The following is an 18,811-nucleotide window of genomic DNA, read 5'->3' on the forward strand; positions in this document are numbered from 1 at the left end:
TTCTCTCTCTCTAGCTCTCTCTCTCACACATACACACCCTGAATGAGTCTGCCAGCTCTGCCAGTGCCTCAGATGCCTTGGCATTCTCTAGCTCAGTCTGCCAGCAGTGCAGTCCCTGAAATTCGCTTGCCCAGGTCCTGCCCCCCGAGTACACACACACACACACACACACACACACACACACACACACACACACACACACACACACACACACACACACACACACACACTGGCTTTGGCTTTGATTATATTTTATCAAAGATGGCATACTCTTACTTTCAGTGAAGAAATCAGAAATTGTCACCTTTCCCTCAGAGTTCATCTAAGAGGCCGATAATGGGAGAGAATTTATCGGTTTTCTTTGTTTTTTTGTAACATTTGTTCATGTGTCTGTGGGCTTGTGTGTGTGTGTGTGTGTTCTTTGCATGAGGAATGCATGCTTGTCACTAACTGCCTCCTTCTGCCTGTCTGCCCCCCTCCCCCACACACAAACCTGCCCCCTCACCTGGTCTCCAGGGGAGACGTTTGACCGGCAGGCCAGCGTCCGCCGCTCGCTTATAAACATGGACACTCTGGCCCGCCGGCCCAAGAAGGCCAAGCGGAGAAAGACTATATCAGGGCTGCCTGACCACGTCCAGCCGGATCTAGGTATGCTATGGCTCTGCCAGTCCCCGCCTCTAGTCTCTCCTGCCCCGCCTCCATCAAGTAGACCCCACCTCCCATCTACCCTAGGATAGCCCAGTCTAGTGTAGCCTCCAGTCGCACTCTCACTGTTTTTCCGTTTTTGACTCTGATTTGAACCTCCGTCCATCCCCCAGTCCGACTCCCTCCCCCTCCAGCTCCAATCTGTATTCCTACACCTGAGCAGTGTGCAGTGTTTTTTTTTTTTTTTTTTAACTTCCGGCCCCAAGGCCATTCCTCCTTCCCGGACAGCGTGTCCCTTCGTCCTGTCTCCTTCAGCAGACTGCATCATTCCACATCCCAGCAGCATTCATCGCTGTCTCACACAGTCTTTACCCCTGAATCTCCACACTTCCTCATTACATAACCTCAGCATTCAGCACCTACGATCAGATGGAACCCGCTTCCACTCACCGCCCCCCCACCCCACCCCCATCACATCCCCCCGGGTACATGGAGGATCGGTTCCTGTTCCTGAGCGCTAACACTCGGCCGAGGCGGTGAGGGCTACATATAGAGCCCTGCGCTTCACAGCCCACAGAAGCCTGGCTTTAATCCCCTTCGCCATGTTCTCCTGGCAGACCACGGCATATTTTCTGTGTTGGAGGAACAGAGGAGGGGGCAGGGCCCTGCAGCTGAAGTACCTGCAGAGGGAAAGAAAGCTCGGGGCACGGCCACGCTCCACCAAGTGTCGAAACAGCCGCAGTCGAAACACTACCTGTGCATGTAGATGCAATGATGCGTTTTTAGACCTGAAGCTCTTTCTGCCTTTAATGCCACTTCCCCCCTACACTAGAATGTAAATTGAAGGGAAAAAACCCTCTGTGTGGTGTTTCCTAAGTCCCTTTCTCCTACTGTCAGTTATAGGAATGAGTCTAATCTTTTAACCATCCTAACCTTCGGTATCTAACCTTGGATAGATGGGTGTGGGTGCAGCAATGGGGCTCAAGCTCTCAAATGATGTCCTGACCATGGCAATGAAGTATGAATCCTGGCTTAAGTGCCGTTTTCTTGTTTATTCAAGCACTGTTTCTCTGTAGATCAAAGCTAAGCTGATGTGCTAGCAGCGCCTTTAAGACCTGTTTTCTGACACACAGCCTCAATGTCACGATTACTCTTGTATGGGGTTTCAGTTTTCCCCATTAAAAAGTGATGCTAATGGGATTGTGCATTCCGTTTTATTGTAAAAGATGAGTGTATGGTGCACCAGCACATTTACATCTTACACACAGCATCGTTTTTGCATTTGTGAGGTAGCAATAGCATTTTAAAATTCTGTGCTTGCATTTCTGTTAGCAAATTCAAACGTGCTCACGTGTGTTGGGGTTGTGTAGGTGGGTATGTGTGAAAAAGAGGGAGATTGTGTGGGTGTGCGCATTTGTGAGTGTGTGCATGTCTAAGAGAGAGAGAAAGAATCCGTCTGTCCATGTTACTATACCAGTTGCTCATCCCCCATGCCGGAAGACTATCCTCTTAGCAAGTGCACATTCACACAAGCACTCTTAGGACTAGGCAATATACCAGCAGTCTGCCTTTAGGCTATCAACACTAATCAAACTTTCCAGAAGTTATTAACATGTCAGATGCAGTTGCAGCTAATCAAATTAATTAGCTCTCCCAGTAGACAGACTTCAGTCCGATTGACAGCTGATGTCAGGAAGGGGTAAAGGGGTGGGAGGGGGAGTGGAGAGCAGCTGTATTCTTGCTCATGACTGCGTCTCATTACCGTTGTGCTCTGCAGCGGCTAAAGGACGCGGAGGGGAGCTCCGACCACAGTCCATGTTTATTCCTGGACACTATTCGACACTGGCACGTTCCAGCAGTGTGTGCTCCACACTCATGCGCTCCGAGAAGAAGGATTCCGGCTGCCAGACCGAGGAGGTAAAAATTGTCCCGCCCTCCATGCGGAGGATCCGGGCACAGCGGGGCCAGGGGATCGCTGCTCAGATGGCGGGTATCTCCACGTCTGCGACTAACGTATCCACTGTGTCGGACGGCCCCTCCTCCGGCCCTCCGGTGCGCATCATGGCGCCGCACTGTAATGGCGAGTTGCTGCGCTGCCACAGCCTGCCCCGCGGTGCACGCGTCTCTCTTAACGCAGCTCCGCCCTGCAGCAGCAGCCCGTCCGGGCCAGGCAACGGCTCAGCCACACCCCCTCGCCACATCGGCAAGCTCCAGGCTGACGAGACCGTGGTCCACATGAGGAATACCCCCAGGACCAGCACGCCAGCTCGGCCCAAATCCCAAGAGGTGAGGGGTTCTCGGGGGGAGTGGGGCTCCATCTCTGGCCCTGCCTGCGTGGTTTCTCCTCACGCACCCTACTCCACGTCACTCATCCCCAACGCCACCCTGTCGTGTTCATCTGAGGTCATTGCCCTCCATGCCGCACCCATCCCGAACCACCAACCACACGCGGAACCTCTTACCATGGCCTCGACCCACAACGGGGTGAGCTCGCCCAGCACGACAGCCGGTGCTGACACGCCAGAGGCGGACACACAGAGGGCCAGTCAGTCCGACAGTAGTTTGACCAGCCACAGCACCGTCGCGGCTGGGACGGCCTCATCAGACGAGCAGTGGATTTACGACACCCCCGAGAACGTGCCGTCCAGAAGGACGCTGACCTCCAACTGCTCCACCCCCATTGCTCAACTATATAACAGTCTGGAGCACTCCTCTAAAGGCACCGACTCCAGCTCCCTCTACTCAATGGACAACGACGGCTACTACACTTCTATGCACCTGGACTCTGGCCTGACTGCCAAGAGTCACAGCGTGGCAGGCAGGCCAACCAGGCACAGCATGTACGAGTGCATGAGCCAGCTGGGAGACCGTGCTTCCTGGTACAGTGACCGCTCGCTGTCCCGTTCCATCTCCCTTCGGAAGTGTAAAAAGCCGCCCCTCCCGCCAGCGCGGACAGATTCGCTTCGGCGAAAGCCCAAGCACGTCAGCCACGCTAACAGTGCAGTGGATGCTAGCAGTGGGTCAGTACTTAATGAGTCACTGATCGCTACCTTACAGCAGTCCCTCCAGAATGGGCTGAAAGGGAAAGGGTCGTCCACCTCACCGTCTCATAGCCCTTGCAGCGACTATGAGGAGCCCTGGCTGCTGCGTTCGAGAAGCCAGAGTAGCGTAAGCGCCGGGAGCAGCGGGGTGTCGGCTGCAGGGGTTGCTAATGTCTATTCCATCTGTCATGTCACACCGTCACAGAGTGACACCAGCAGCCTGCGTTCAGACTACGCAGAGTCCTGGGGCTATTATGTGGATTACCCTCGTCCGCATAGTGAGCAGACAGTGTCATCTCCTCATACGAACACTTTGTCTAGTGGAGGGCAACCGGGCAGCATGGCAAATGGACAGGGTATCCAGGCAACTGTCGCTCCTGCCCAGGGTGATGTGTCAGCAAAGCCTCAGGCAAACACCTCCTCACCTGACAGGTTGCATCGGTTGACCTCCCCTTCGAGTGGATATTCAAGTCAGTCCAACACTCCAACTGCTGGTACCCCTGTCCCCTCCTTCATGAGGTCCATGTCACCCTCCGGCTGCAAGCCCAAGCCCCGTGTGCCTGAGAGGAAGTCGTCTCTGCTGTCTTCTGTGTCCATCTCCTCCTCTTCCACGTCGCTGTCCTCCAACACCTCAGATTCGACCAGAAACAGCATTCCCCCTCCACCTCCACCACTACCACCTTCCTTGACATCTGCACCTCTTCCACTTTCCAGCCCGGCATGCACCATATCCCAAACCTTCCCACCCCCACCTTCTTCTGCATTGCTCTCCACCCCCATGCAGGAGGCATCCATAAATTTGCTATCCTCAAACTCATCTCCTGAGTTTCCACCACCCCCTCCACCAGAGATGTTGAATGATCACAGCATGTCACTTAATGGCTCTTTTAGCCCCACTCTTCATACACCACCTCCCCCTCCCCCTCCCCCCCCTCCTCCTCCTCCTCCTCATTGCCCTCCCATTGGCTGTGCTTATGCTCCTCCCACAGCTCCATCCCTACCCACCATGACACCAGCTATTCCTTCCCCTGCACACTTAGTGGGAATAAAAGATAGGCTCAAGCCATTGAGCTCAGTGAGAAGGTCATCCTCCATTCACTCTGAGGAGTCTGGCAGGTCTGCCATGCCAGTAATCACTCCCTTTGCCCTCCAGAGTGTGCAGCTCCGATCAGTCAAACGCCCAGAGAACAGTGGGGTGGACAGTTCCAAATTTCAGGAAACAGGAACTAACCAAATGACAACTAAGCCCTGGACACCAGAGAAGTTAAAAAAAATAGAACATCTGACTGTTTTGCCTCTGGCATCTCACTCAGCTCCAGATAAGTATGGACCACCAAGTCCTTCATCCCCTCAGAAGAAGCTTCCTGCACATAGCAGCTTTGCTGCAATGCCACTTCATGAGGTAAAACCTGTGAAAGAATTGCCCTCTGAACAGACTTGTGGCCTTTTGGGTGATTCTATAGACCTTAACAACGTTGTACCTAAGGATGAAGTGGATGGACTGGAGAGAGGCCTGTCGCCACAAAACACCACACCCAAGAAAAAACCTCCTGCGGTCTCCAAGAAGCCCAAATTTCATATCAGCATCTCAGCTTCAACACCTGAGCATGTGCAGGAGGTGGAGGAATGGACTCGGGCCAGTGAGAAAGATGCTGCTGAGCATCAAGGGCTTCACGAAGACGTGACTGTTGGCTCCAGTAGCACAGAAGCTCAGGAATCCCTCTCTGTGGAGGAGCAGGAGAAAGAGAATGATGAAAGCACCACTAACAGTTCATCGTCTGGTGAGATGAGCGAATCTGAAAGTAGCATGCCTCCAACTCCTAGTCAGGCGGAGGAACCTTCCCAGACTGACATCATCCAGGAGGCAGGTGCTGGTGAGTTTAAGGACACTTCAGAGGGAGAAGAGGAGGAAGAGGAGTATGGAGAAGATGAAGATGGGGTGGGCAGCACTACAGGATCTGTCAGCTCTAAAGATGATGAAAATGGTGAGTCAGATCTTTCCTAATTTTCCTCTCAGTAGCAGGGGATCATTTGTCTAAGTGGGTGACATATATGCATACATTTTTCATAACTTTCTTTTTTTAAATGCTGGAAACATGGGATTATAATAAATGTTCCCTAATGTTTGATAAAGTACAAGGGAAAAATGTACAGACTAAAAGAAGTCAGACTAAGGCACATGAGAGAAACTTTGTTAGCATTAGAGCAGTCACACTGTGCTTTACCAATTTTCTGAAGGTTAATTGTGTCATCTGGTAGTTAATCAATTTTAAGGAACTGTGAGTGAACCATCAATCTGGATATTGGCAGTTATTCTGAGTATTGGTTATGCTGCGTAATTGGAGAGGTTTCGAATTTCGCCTCTCTGGGGGTGTCATAGTACAGCTGATAGTACTTGGTTTTCGTTTCCTTTGTGGTCAATCAAAGCTGAGGTTTTTGTTTATTTCCACCTTCTCCTGGTGAAGCGAGGCTTAATGTGGAACACCACTACAGCAGCCATTTGGGTGTGTTCTTCCTCTTCCTCCTGTCCCCCTCTCTCTTTCTTCAACTCTCATTCTGTACATCCAACCACCCCTCCCCTTCCACCATCTGTCCTCTGTTCTGTCATTCCCCTTTACCATCCAACTCTCTCTCCTGTCCAACTCTATCACCTGTCATCCTGCTGATCCCTATTTTTCGATTTCCATTTGCAATTTAATTCTCTTTAATTCAGCTATTTCAACTGGTCTTTTTCTTGTTTATTTCCCACAGTCACAGTCTGACTCTCGCTCACTGTGTCACTCTTTCCACTCTGTTTTCTTCCCTTCCTGACTCTCACTGTGCTCCATCCGAGCTGTTACACTCGCCCTCCCTTTCCCTCATTCGACCTCTCTCTCTCTCTCTCTCTCTCTCTTGCTCTCTCTCTCTCCTCCCCCCCTCATCATGGTGGCAGGATGGGTCTTCCTGGGGCAGGGCCAGTTAAACTGGAGGGGAGGAGTATAGGTCAGCCCTGGGTAGAAGAGGATGGAGGATGGAGGGAGGAAGGGCGGGGAGGGAGGATGAGTAAAAGGGAGCGCGTAATGCGAGTTCGCCTGCATCGTCTCAGGCAAGTGCAGATGGGAGACGAGCAGAGACAGAGAGAGGGGACAGGAGCAGAGCGGCTCGACTCTAATGGGGAGCTGCATTCGTCTATGAGGATGTAAGAGCACAACATTTTGTACTTCATAGGTATTTGATTTCAGGGGTCTATAGGAATTAGTGTTTGTCCTCCTGTGTGTCGAAGACCGAATGAGGTGTTTGCATGTTCGAATATGTTTCTCACTCAGATGAGGTAGCAGACTAGACTGTAGCTGTAACTGCAGTTGGGGACTTTGCCTGTCCCATCATCTGTGGGTGTCGCATCTTTCATTCTAAATATTTCTGTCTTCTGGTGTTGCCTGTACATATTACAATGTGTTGATTATTTCACTCTAGAAGTAAGTATTTGTCTATCTACACACTATTTATAGATGCAACATGGTTTTTGGCCGTGACTGGCTTTGTAATGTGTACTATGTATGCAGTGTACATTTTACAGAAGGTATGAGAATGTGGGTGGTTGTTTTTCCTCTCCATAAAGAACACTATGTGTCAGAACACATAACAGCTATAGCTCTTGCTCTGCTGTGAATGCCAATGTGTGATTCGTGCGGAGTGTGAGTGTGCGAATGTAACACCATGCCACGCGCCTCTCAGGTGAGGTGTTCGAGCCCAGCACGGCAGGATCCTCGCCGGCGCCCGGCGTCAACAGCAACGCCTTTAAGGACATGGTGACGCCCACACGGCCCCGCACCACCGAGGACCTCTTCGCAGCCATTCACAGGTACTCCTCCGCCCTGTCTCTCAGCACCCTGTCCTCCTCCTACTCCTCCTCATCGACCTCCAATCCTGCTCCCCCTCTCCCACACCCCCTCCATGGCTAAGCCTCCTTGCCCACCCTCATCTAACTTTAAAGCAGGCCATCCTCTCCACTCTCGGACAAATCCAGCAAAGCTGGACGGTGGAGCAGGTGGAGAGGCTTTTGCAGGGCCCCTGGGTCCCTCCACTGGAGGCTCTTGCAGAGCCAGGCTGTGTTAGTGGATGAAAAGAGCCCCTCTCATTCAGTCATTCATTATTCAGGAGCACAACACCCTTGTCCTTATTCCCACGGGCCACAGGGTCACATGGGCTTTAGCTTAGTGATCTGGGTATATATGCTGGGTGTGTTTAGCTTACAAATATAGATACACATACACTTACACTCCTAAAGCTATTTTGAATTTGTAACCACATACCTTAGAACTGTGCTCTCTTGTTTCTGTTGTGTGTAACAGTTTTTTTTAAAGATCTACAGCATGTCGCACTATTTCAATCAAGAGATTTGCTCCCCCCTGCTACTGTACACGTGTGTGAGTGTGATAGTGTGTGTGCATGAGTGTGTCTGCAGTTTCTCCCTGAAATACTACTACAGTGAAATGTTGTTAACCTTAAAATAGAAGGCAACACAGAGTATGGCATACATACCTAGGCTACATGTTATGTGCACTCATCCACAATTCATTTAACCATTTTTGCCTTTCATAGCAATATGAACAAGACATTTTAGAGATTCAGTTTTAAGTAATGTTTGATATTATGCCAATTATATGATTTTAATTAGTTTGATCTCACTTCTGCCATAATCCCTGTCTGATTAAATGTAGAATCTGATAAAGAGTTGATCAGCTCGGCTTCCGTGCCTTCCTCTTCCTGTTTTTCTCTTCTGTGACTCGCTGTTCTATTGTGCCTCATAACTCATGTCCTTCTCCTCTACTGAGATCTTTCATGTCTGTCATTCTTTCCTTCCTGTTCACCTCTGGGCTCCTTGGTCTCTCTGCTCCGCTGTTCAGCCTGGCCAGGCTGGACGTGAACTCTCCCCAGCATGCCAGGTGCGCTCTGGCAAGTAATTGCCCGTTGGTGCTTTCCCTCTCGCTGTGATGCTTGGGCAGGATTAGCCCCATAATCCCTAAGTGCAGGGATACATTTCTGCTCTATTCCCTCGCTAATCCCTCACTCCAATAATCTGCAGCAGTGGCGCAGTGCTAATGAATGCGACTTCTCCCAGAAGTCGTTGCCTGGCGAGTGTGGACGTCCTGCGCCCCTGCTGGCAGGGAGAGGAAGTGTTCTGTGGCGTTTAAAATGCTTTTTGGGCAGTTTTCCCACTTGGCTTTGTTGATTAATTCTGCTGTCCCTGTGTTTGCGTTAGTAGCAGCCTTCAAAACCGCAAACTGTGCAGTTTTTATCTTTCTGTTGGCTTCTAAGTGACTGCATTTAAATAAAAGACTCAAGTGCAGTCCATGCTCAAGATGCCGCTGATATCTTGTGCCATTAAGTTATTCCTGCTTTTCTGATATTCCTGGAGCATGGACTCCTAGACGCTCTCCTGGTTAATCAAAAAAAAAAAAGGCAGAGAAATCGATAAAGGGTGGTGGCTCCTCTGAAAAGTTAATCACAAAATCAACTTTGTTTGAATCTGTTCAGCCTGAGGGCAGAAGAACGTGAAGTAAGCTTAACTGTGGACTATGGGTAGAGAATTTGTTCTGTGTTTCCGGCTACATAACTAATGCATGTCTAAGCTAATGCACTAAGAATAGACAGAGAACTTGCTTTTAGATGCAATTCACTTTTGTGTTTAAAGTTTCTGTTTCAGAGAAAAATGCATTTTGCCATTTGAGTAATGAACATACATCAGTTCATACCTTCTGCCTTTTAAGCATGCCTAACACACACACACACACACACACACACACAGACACACACACACTCACTTTCTCACTCTCTTTCCCTGTCTCCTGTTCTTTTTTTCTTTCTACAGATCTAAGCGGAAGGTTCTGGGACGAAGAGAGTCTGAGGAGGACCGGTCACGAGGCCACGCCTCCTCTCCCCCAACCACACCCACAGAGTTGGGCCCGGCACTCAGCTCCTCCCTGCCCCGGCAGACGGGCTCCATCCAGCGCAGCCTGCGCAAGACAGCCACCAGCAGCGACACCTTTAAGGCCCTGTTGCTGAAGAAGGGCAGCCGTTCAGAGACCAGCTTCCGCATGTCGGCCACCGAGATGCTGCGTTCCACTGACCCGCGCTCCCAGAGGGCTCGCTCCCTCGATTCCACGCTGGACCTGGCCTCACCAACAGGGGCCCCCGACAGCCCCTGTGCTTCCCCCAGCCGCAGCAAAAGAGCACCGGAGGACTGGGCACGGAGCGAGGGTGTGCTCCCACGATACTCTCTGGGCACCCCGCCATCAATGTCCCCTTCCTCTCTGATGGGGCCCAAGTACGGCCGGTCACGCACGCCTCCTTCTGCTGCCAGCAGCAAGTATAACGCCCGCAGCCGAATCCTCAGCAGCCCCATGACCGTCATCTGTGAAAGGGAGGGGGAGCTGGCTGAGAGTGGGGAGGGCTGGGATGAGCCACGCCCTGTTTCTCCAGCAGCCACGCCCCTTGTGGTCCCTCAGGACTCCAGCAGCACTTTAAGTGAAGAGGAGAGCAGTTAGGGGTTCAAAAGACTTTTCCTCAGATGAGGGGATGAGCTTGTCTCCGTCCTGGCAGTAGCAAAGACTGGGCCAGTAGACGCAGACACCAGGGGTGTGGGGTTCCAGGCCACTCTCCAGGCTCTGTGCAGGACTGGACGAATCTGGCCGTGCGGAAGAAGACGAGTGCAAGACCACAAGGTGCCTCCTTAACACTAATCAAATTTCTGTTGCAGCAGCTCTTCATAAAGTCAGACACAAAAACAACAGAAAGAAATGGAATCATCTCATTTGAACTATTTTTGTGGTTGTTTGTTAGGGAAGGTATGTTTTCATTTTTGGTAGTACATTCATTTCCGCAAGCTTATCCATTGTACTCCTGTTTTCTTCTGTCTATTTTTACTGTTTATTTTCTGTTATCATTCATTTCCAGTCTAATGGATTTCAGGAATAACTGTACATTGGGAAGATGGGTTAATAAGGACTGATACACAAGCAGTATGTATTAGCAGGAGAAACTGCTAAGTGATCCATTTTGGCTGCTGGAGTGGTACTAGTGGGTGGATGAGATTCATTTTGTGGAAGGCTCAAAGTGCTGTAGAGGGTCTCCTGGCCACTGTTCGCAGTCCAGTCCCTTAGAAGCCACGACCACCTCCTGCTTCGCGGAGGTCCACGGAAGCACGGTCATGTGCTCCATCACAGTTTCTTACTCTCTCTTCCTCCTTGTGGTTAAGATGGGCACGCACACCCGTCCTGAGCATGTGGGCGAGGCATGAGAATAGATGTGGAGCCCACATAAGAGGACTGTTGGAGTAGCACAACGGAGACGCTGACTTATTGATAAGATGCTTTGTTTTGATTTTTAGCATGTAGCGTTTGCACTGTGTATGTCTGTTTGTCTGTTTGATCATTTAAAAAGAATTATGCCTGTATTGATTGTAACCCATTTACATGGCAAAGAAACAGTAACATTTTACATTAAAAAAAGAGAAAACTTGCTTAAAACAAATAATAAACCTGCTTTGTTTGAAATGGTTTGGGTAACCAAAGAGCTAAACAGTAAATAACGTAGCCAGCTGTCGCTGTCGTACTTCTAGATTCTGGATAAGTGACGGCATTTATCTGGAGTTCTAAGGGTTTGCTGTTTTTCAGCCCAGACCTTATAAAGGTGGTTGTTTCCCATCAATGGTAAGTGTTCATAACCTCACCAGTAGCATTAGTTATTCACCACTCCATGGACTCTTCACACTGGGCTTAAACACAGTTTAGTGGGCTCATCGTTTAAGCCCTGAGAAACCCAGGTAAAAGGGAAGCACGCACTGTTGTGCACTCAGTAGCATGCATCTCACCCTAGCTTAGCGACTTACCACTGCTTTCTTCTGGCTGATGTGTTTGTCTTGTCTTCAGTCTCCAGTCTAATGGAACAAGGGCAGATTGTAAAGGTGGCTTAACGAGAACTGATTTACTAATACCATGTAGCAGGCATTGCTTAGTTACTCCTGGTTTGGGCTACAGTGGGTGATGAAGACAGCATAATCATTCTACTGGCGGAAAGGTGCAAAGCATGCTTTCTGTCAGGTTTGATTGACTTTGTGTGGTTTATAGATGGTTCAATTGTACAGCAGCAATAGAAACTATGAGGCCTACTGCTATTGAAAATGTTCTGAGTAGACATTAAATACATGAAGATGAGTGACTATACTGTGAGTTTCACCTTTTGAAAAAGTTTTTGAAGACCTGAATGATCATCCCCCTGGACTGTGGAAACGCAATGAGAAGCAGTTGTAGATGAGTGGTTCGTTTCTCAAAACATTGGCTTTGGGTCGCATTATGATATGCATCATTATAAATCATTAGGAAACAATTTTAATAAGGTATGGACTGAAAATACCAAACCCGTCTTTTATGGGTTTGGTTAAGAATAGCTTTTACTTAAAGGCTTAATTACTAACTCTTGTCTTGTGACCTTTCCACAGAAAAGACTCTTCTTGTGAAGTTTTATATTGTTTTTTTATGTATATACATACAAAAATGATTAAGAAATAACATCTGGACTTATTTTCAAAGAATTTGTACATTTTAGAAGCCCTTGTTAGAGGGGAGTGGCTTACCTTTGTAGAGTATTTATTTTAGAATCGCTAGAATGTGATTTCAGATAGTTGACAGGGATTTAAATGGGAGATATATGTCTCAATTTATATTGGTTAGAGGGGGAAGCTGCATCACATTACCTTCCAACCCTCATCAATAAAAGTCTGGCTTTGAGATTTTCTTTTCCCATAGCAGGATGTTTATGAAGTCTCACTACCATATTGTTGACAGAGTTACAGAGTTAGAATGGGTAACCAAAATCAAGGAAAACGTGAGATGGAGGAAGATCTCGATACGGATGACTGCTAACCCTCTTGTATATGTCTCTGTAATAAAACTTCGTGATGTTTAAAAATGGCCCATCTGTCCTGTCTGTCTTGATTCACAGCCACCTGTCAGCCAGTTGTCCAAACTACAATCTCATTAGTGCCGTCGCCATGACACCCACAGCCATTTGTCATTTCTAAAAGCTTCTGGGAGGTCATCACTTACAGCTCCTCCTTATCCACCCCCTTCCTCATATTGACTATTGCTTATTCTAGAAGGTTGTAGGACACTGCCAGCCCTTAGAATTTCAAAGCCTTCTGTTCCACACACGTCTGTCTTGGCTTTGTACAGTCCATAGCCTAACACAACCACAACAGCAAATGTCCAGTTCCAAATGTTCTGTCAGTATAAGGACTCTTGGCCTCACAGAATATTCTGAAACAGAATGGCCAAAAACAAACTTCATATACAAGCACAAGACTACCATATTTTTATTGTTATAGTCTGGAAAAGCTCTCCAACTGAGGTAATGGATCCTCCTTTGTTATTTTGACTCAGCATCAGACGAAGCAGTTGTTCCATACATAGTCCTTGGTTTTGCTGAGTGTGAATGATATTCAGCCACCAGTTACCTCTAAAATTAACCTGCTAGTGCATGGGCTGCGTGTTTCCTTTTTATCAGTGAGGATTTCCTCCACATGTTGAAGGATGTAACTTTTCAAACTGTCTCCCTGTCGTGGAAAAACACATTTTCTGTGTCTTATTGAAATGAAAAATTTAGGTAATATGTAAATATTGTTAAGGTTTCAAAACAAACCCTACACTCCCCCAGTCCATAAGGTCCTTATATGGAATCTAATCTGCAAAAACCACCTCACTAATCATTAAATCATTAATTTGATATCATCAGAACAAATCCATTTACATATATCCTCCTATTCAGCCTACAGCTGTCTAGCCCTGTCCAATTACATTACAGTTCTCGGGTGTGTTTGAGCATTGAGTACGTTTGGCTGCCCTGTATTGTACCTTATACAATCAGAAAAGAGCCAATTTCTTTTATCCATATTAAAGGCACCGTAACAGAAACAGCCAGTTTCATTCTGAGATATAAAAAGAGGTTCAAAAATGGTCGTTTGAAAATGAAGGATGATTGTTTTTGGAACATAAAGCCACACAAACAAGACATCAAGGAAAAACAATAATAAATGTACGACATGGACCCTTTAAAAAACATCAAAATGTCATATTTAAGGTCCAATTAATAAACATATATGTTATATAGTGTCAATTTCCTTTAATAACAAATCCTAATCAGTTTAAAACTTTTCAGTTACAAAATGTGGTCACTGAAGTCTCTTTACAAATATAACCTTATTTTTATTGAAGGCCCCAGGTTCCACTTCTTATTTGGAATGTGTTAGTATTCATATTACAATATTCACATTATTATTCATAGCAAAGTACAGTAAAGAAAAATTACAAGTGTTGCTGCAATAACCAAGCACCTTCACCATGTACTTCTGATCATGACTTGTGAGTGTATAAGGAACAGACTGTAGGCTGGCAATCTTGACCCGTGTCCAGCGCACCATGTAAACACATCACTTACTCCTTACCCTCCTCCTGTTTGAAAAGCCAGACTTCATTCCTGCGGTTGACTAGTTTGAAGGGGCTGTCATAGCCCACGCGGTAGTACGGGGCCTCCTTAAAGGCCATGCCATCCCTCCTCAGGCTCTCGCTCAGCTTCAGCAGCTCCTCTCGTGTTTTCTCAGTGTTGGCAAATCCACCAAAAGTCCTACCGCAAAATTCAACCGTGGAAAACACAGATTAATTATTAGATACAAGTACAGGTGCACATGATGAGCTAAAACACGGAATGGTCAGTCCTATTTATGACCATCTGAGTATACCTCACAAATACGGTGAACTCTTTCCTGCTCTCTATGAACAACTCAGGTGTGCTGGGGTTAGGTGGTTCAGCCTGGTGCTCTTCAGGGATGTAGAAGGACACAGAATAGGAGCCCTCACAGGCTGGTCCCTCTCCTGGGTTAATCAGGCATGTCACTGGTGCAGTCATCTCCAATTTCATGTCTGATACAGAAAGGACATGTATACATGTAAACCTGTATCAAAGACTGTGAGGAGGGTCTGTCTGACGCACAACCCCTTGACAACAGACTGCATGAAAATCTGTAGACATGCTTTCCTTGTTTTACAGAGCCAGACTTTGTGTGCGCTATTACTGCTAAAGCTAATGGAGGCATTATGCATTTCTCTCTTATTAAAGGAAATTGTCGAAGTCCACTGGAAACAGTGGCAACTGTGATTTATGAACCATCAGGCTTACTTCAGGTGGATGAAGGTAACTTAAGATACAGTGGAGAATATCTAATTGCATTTTTTTTTAACCAATATTGCAACTGCAATATACACTGAGCAGTCACATCATTAAAAGCATTAACAGGTGAAGTGAATAACATTGATCATCCTGTTACAATGGCATCTATTAAAAGGTGGGATACATTAAGCAACAAGTGAACAGTGAGTCCTCGAAGTGTTGGAAGAAAGAAAAACTGGCAAATGTAAGGATCGGCGTGACTTTGACAAGGGCCAATGGCTGGATGTCTGGGCCAGAGCATCTCCTAAACAGCAGGTCTTGTGGGGTGTTCATGATATGCAATGTTTACTACCTACAAAGTGGTCCAAAGGACAACCACTAAACCACTGACCCCTGATTGGTGCCCATGGATTTGCTTGCGGGGAACAAGGACTAGCCCGTCTGCTGCAATCCCACAGAAAAGCTAATGTAACAGAAATTGCTGAAAAAGTGAATGCTGACTATGATAAAAAGGTGTTAGAACACACGGTTCCCAATGTAGAAGTGCTGTGGAAGGGACTCTCACAGACCGGCAAGCAAGTGGTGGCGTGATGTTCTGTTCTGCTAGAAAACCTTGTGTCCTGGCATTCATTTGGATGTTACTTTGACATGTACCGCCTTCCTAAATATTGTTTCAGACCAAGTACACCCTTCATGACGATGGTGGCCTGTTTCAGCAAGATAATGTGCCCTGCCACACTGCAAAAATCATCCGGGATTGGTTTTAAGAACATGATAAAGAGTTCAACATGTTCACTTGGCCTCAAATTTCCCAGATCACCATGTATACCCCACTTCACAACTTACAGGACCTAAAGAATCTTGTGTGGGATGTACAATAGGAAAATTATCATTAAACTATGTGTGTGTATGGAAGCAAATCTGTCTCATTTTTAAATGTAAAAAACTTTTTTGTACCTTTAATTAAATTTTAATTTTTTGCCTCTGATATCTACTCATTTCACAATGTTAACAAATTTTGAATAATTCAAGTTTTAACATATTCAAGTTGCTGAAATTCAATATTCAGATGCTAAAATTAGAGTTAAAAAAATTCTGATTAAAACATCTGGGATACAAAGGATCTACTCAAAGTCTCATAGAATCAATAGAGTCTGTCCCAAATCAAACCAATATCCAGCCAAATCAAGTTATGTTCCACTGTTCATGTGACAGCGTTGCTTACTTTGTTTAAACGAGGGCAGTCAGGCGACGAAATAAATTACATGCCAATTCATAATCAATACTGCTATCCCATGACTTTTGGCACATCTGAATCCATCCATTTTACTCTTAAAACTGTATAAAATACATATCTCGATATATTATCGTTGCAAATAATTAAATGACAACCTTTTTATATCTGGTATAGTAACTGTTTGCTTGAACAGTTAGTAACACATTAACTTGTGCAGCGCAGTATTTTTCCTCCCTACTCAAAATGTTACATCAACAGGAAGTAGGTGCTTATCTTCATACTTCTGCTTCAATCCAATATTTATTGGGCACCGCAGAGTGCATAAAATAACCTCTAAATATTTTACTTTTTTTGTATACTGCCCCTAACCACCATTTAGGAACTGCACTTTATTTGGTGTATACTTACACATCACACATAAAACTGACTCACTATAGTTAATAAGATACGTTATACTGCACATTCATGAATTGTAGCACTAAACTTGAGTAATAGAGATTGTGTGCCTATACAAATGTTTTTGGATACAAGCGGGAGAAAGGTTACTCTACATTTTATTCCAGAAAATGAGAACATATCAAAATGTCAAATTTCTCTCTGGGGTTAAAGTGACACCCAATACAAGAGTTTGTAGCAGGCATTTTACTGCAGACTCTTCTGAAAATTGGGCTCAGTACAGCTCAGGATTTGCCAGCAGACTCAAGCTGAAAGCAACAACTTTCCCAACATTTACTGGAGACAATGTGGATGATAAGTTAGTAAATCTATAAATAACAGTCTATTTTCATTTACACTTTACTCAGCAATGTAGCAAGCAATGAGAATATAATGATGTGCAGTCTACAATTTAGTAATTTACTTATGTATTTATTAAAATGATTTTGCTATATTTTGTTTCGTCATCATACATACTGCCAAGAAATAATTCTTGTACTACACTTTGTTTTATCCTTACCTATCTTGCTGTAATATTGGGGCTAGTACTTCCATAAGTAATATAAGGTGTTTATATATTCTTAAGAAGTGCTTTGTTACAATGGTTACTTCAGCTAATTGTTATGTCAACTCTTGTGTATGTATATTCACCAGTTTCAAATATGCGAGACAACGTTCAAAGTCCATCATTACTCCACAAGATCTTCTAATAACCTTCATAGAGCTTTCTTTAGGACATCACTTGGGCAGTTTACATTTTCTCATCAAGGGCCTTCAATCTGGAACTGTTTACCACCGCATGTAAAAACCTGTACCAGTAAAAATCATTTACTCTAACTCAAACACACAGTATTTCACACACACACACGGAAAGTACTTTGTATAAGCCTATTTTTTTTACTTTATGCGCACATTTTTAAAACATTTTCTTATTTTGTAGTTTGCATTTACGGTGCCATTTTCTGCAAATAAAATAAAATATAAGCCTATGTAACTTAGCTCAGCTACAAATGTATTTTTATAACGTTATACTGACATTTTTGAAACTGCCAACTGACATTCCCACGTACAATTCCAGTCGTCAAAAGTTGTTAGATCTGGTTATCCAGCCGAATGAAATTAGCTATTCGCTAATAGCTTTAATGTAAAAGTGATCAATATGTCAGAAATGCACAAATGAAACAGCGAAAGTTCGTTCTTATTTAAACACGGCACGGATTCCACTGCTGACCGAGACCCCTAACAGCCTTTCACCTCTTCAGGTTCATAAAAGTAAAAAAGTTTCAAACAAACAAACAAACAACTCCTTTTAATGTCGTATTAGATGGAAATGGGAAGGTAACTAGAATATAATGTAGTCACAATTAGAGTCCATGCAACGATTTTTTATTTGTGGAAATAAATATTTCCGCAAATAATGTTATATGTCTGCGGTAATTAGAAACCTTTTAAAGGTTTCCAAAGCCAGTTAAATACTAGTGTACAACTTACTCTTTTCATTACTGCCGTTGATGTATTTGAAGAGTCTCTTAAATCCAGCGCTTAAGGCTGCGTCCTGCTCCGTCCCAGTGACCGTGGTACTGACCCAGTTTGTGGTGTGGTATGTACGGACCTCATAGTCCTGACTCTAAAGGGGATTTAAAACATATTCATTCTCTTGATTCAAGCCCATACCAGGTCCCAAGATAAGTCGAAATATTTTATATACTGTGACGAACATAATTTCAGCCTCACTGACCTTACTGTCTTGAGGGGTAAACTTTGGATTCTGCAACCCTGTTGAAAATACCACTTGACCGATAGTTTTCAACATCTTCCGAAGTTACTTAACCTAATGGAACTGTATATTACGGTAGTCCTGTCGGGAAAAGTCAAAGCAAACTATATTGTCATATCGCTCCAAACACTTGCTAGTTAGTTACTAAAAAATGTTCCACAATTAGGGCAGCCATCAAGCATATATGGCTACGCTAGCTCATTTAGCTAGCTGACTAACTGGCAAGTCATACTAGCTAAACAGTTTCAGCCTGCAAGCAAACCAGCCTGAAAATTCAGACATCTTACCCGTTTCGCTCTTAAAGTAAAACCGGTTATCTCGGCGGTGAAAATACACGATAATAATATCGCACGTCTATTATGGCATTAACCACGTCTTCCTGCAAGCCAAGCATGACACAAAGCGACAGGGTCAAGCAGGATTGGACGCGCTCCCTTTTGCTTACGGATAATTGTTTACCAAAATGATTGGCTA

The 18,811-nt window shown here is 45.6% G+C and overlaps 2 protein-coding genes across 8 annotated transcripts in view; one reads left to right on the top strand and one right to left on the bottom strand.

Annotated features, from left to right (window-relative positions):
• nhsl1b (NHS-like 1b) overlaps positions 1–12,637 on the top strand; it is a 69,370-nt gene extending 56,733 nt beyond the window's left edge. For 3 of the 7 annotated variants that reach the window (XM_081717903.1, XM_081717905.1, XM_081717907.1), the window contains exons 5-9: positions 517–648; positions 2,423–5,671; positions 7,401–7,527; positions 8,573–8,611; positions 9,538–12,637. In XM_081717903.1, coding sequence (XP_081574029.1) covers positions 517–648; positions 2,423–5,671; positions 7,401–7,527; positions 8,573–8,611; positions 9,538–10,213 — 4,223 coding nt within the window. In that variant the 3' untranslated portion in view covers positions 10,214–12,637. The remainder of the gene's footprint in view (positions 1–516; positions 649–2,422; positions 5,672–7,400; positions 7,528–8,572; positions 8,612–9,537) is intronic. The other 4 variants (XM_081717906.1, XM_081717908.1, XM_081717904.1 and 1 more) reach the window with 3 other exon arrangements.
• A 52-nt stretch (positions 12,638–12,689) lies between these two features.
• On the bottom strand, positions 12,690–18,770 carry hebp2 (heme binding protein 2). Its single transcript, XM_026998927.3, has 6 exons — positions 18,625–18,770; positions 18,299–18,418; positions 18,052–18,187; positions 14,461–14,641; positions 14,167–14,345; positions 12,690–13,278 (listed from the first exon to the last, which is right to left on the bottom strand). Exons 2-6 carry the CDS (start codon positions 18,371–18,373, stop codon positions 13,226–13,228), a joined length of 624 nt encoding a protein of 207 aa, XP_026854728.2. The 5' UTR covers positions 18,374–18,418; positions 18,625–18,770; the 3' UTR covers positions 12,690–13,225.
• Between the last annotated feature and the right edge of the window lie 41 nt (positions 18,771–18,811).

This window comes from Electrophorus electricus, chromosome 7 (genome assembly GCF_041902795.1).
Source record: "Electrophorus electricus isolate QZ-2024a chromosome 7, ASM4190279v1, whole genome shotgun sequence".
In the NCBI taxonomy this organism is placed as follows: Eukaryota; Metazoa; Chordata; class Actinopteri; order Gymnotiformes; family Gymnotidae; genus Electrophorus; species Electrophorus electricus.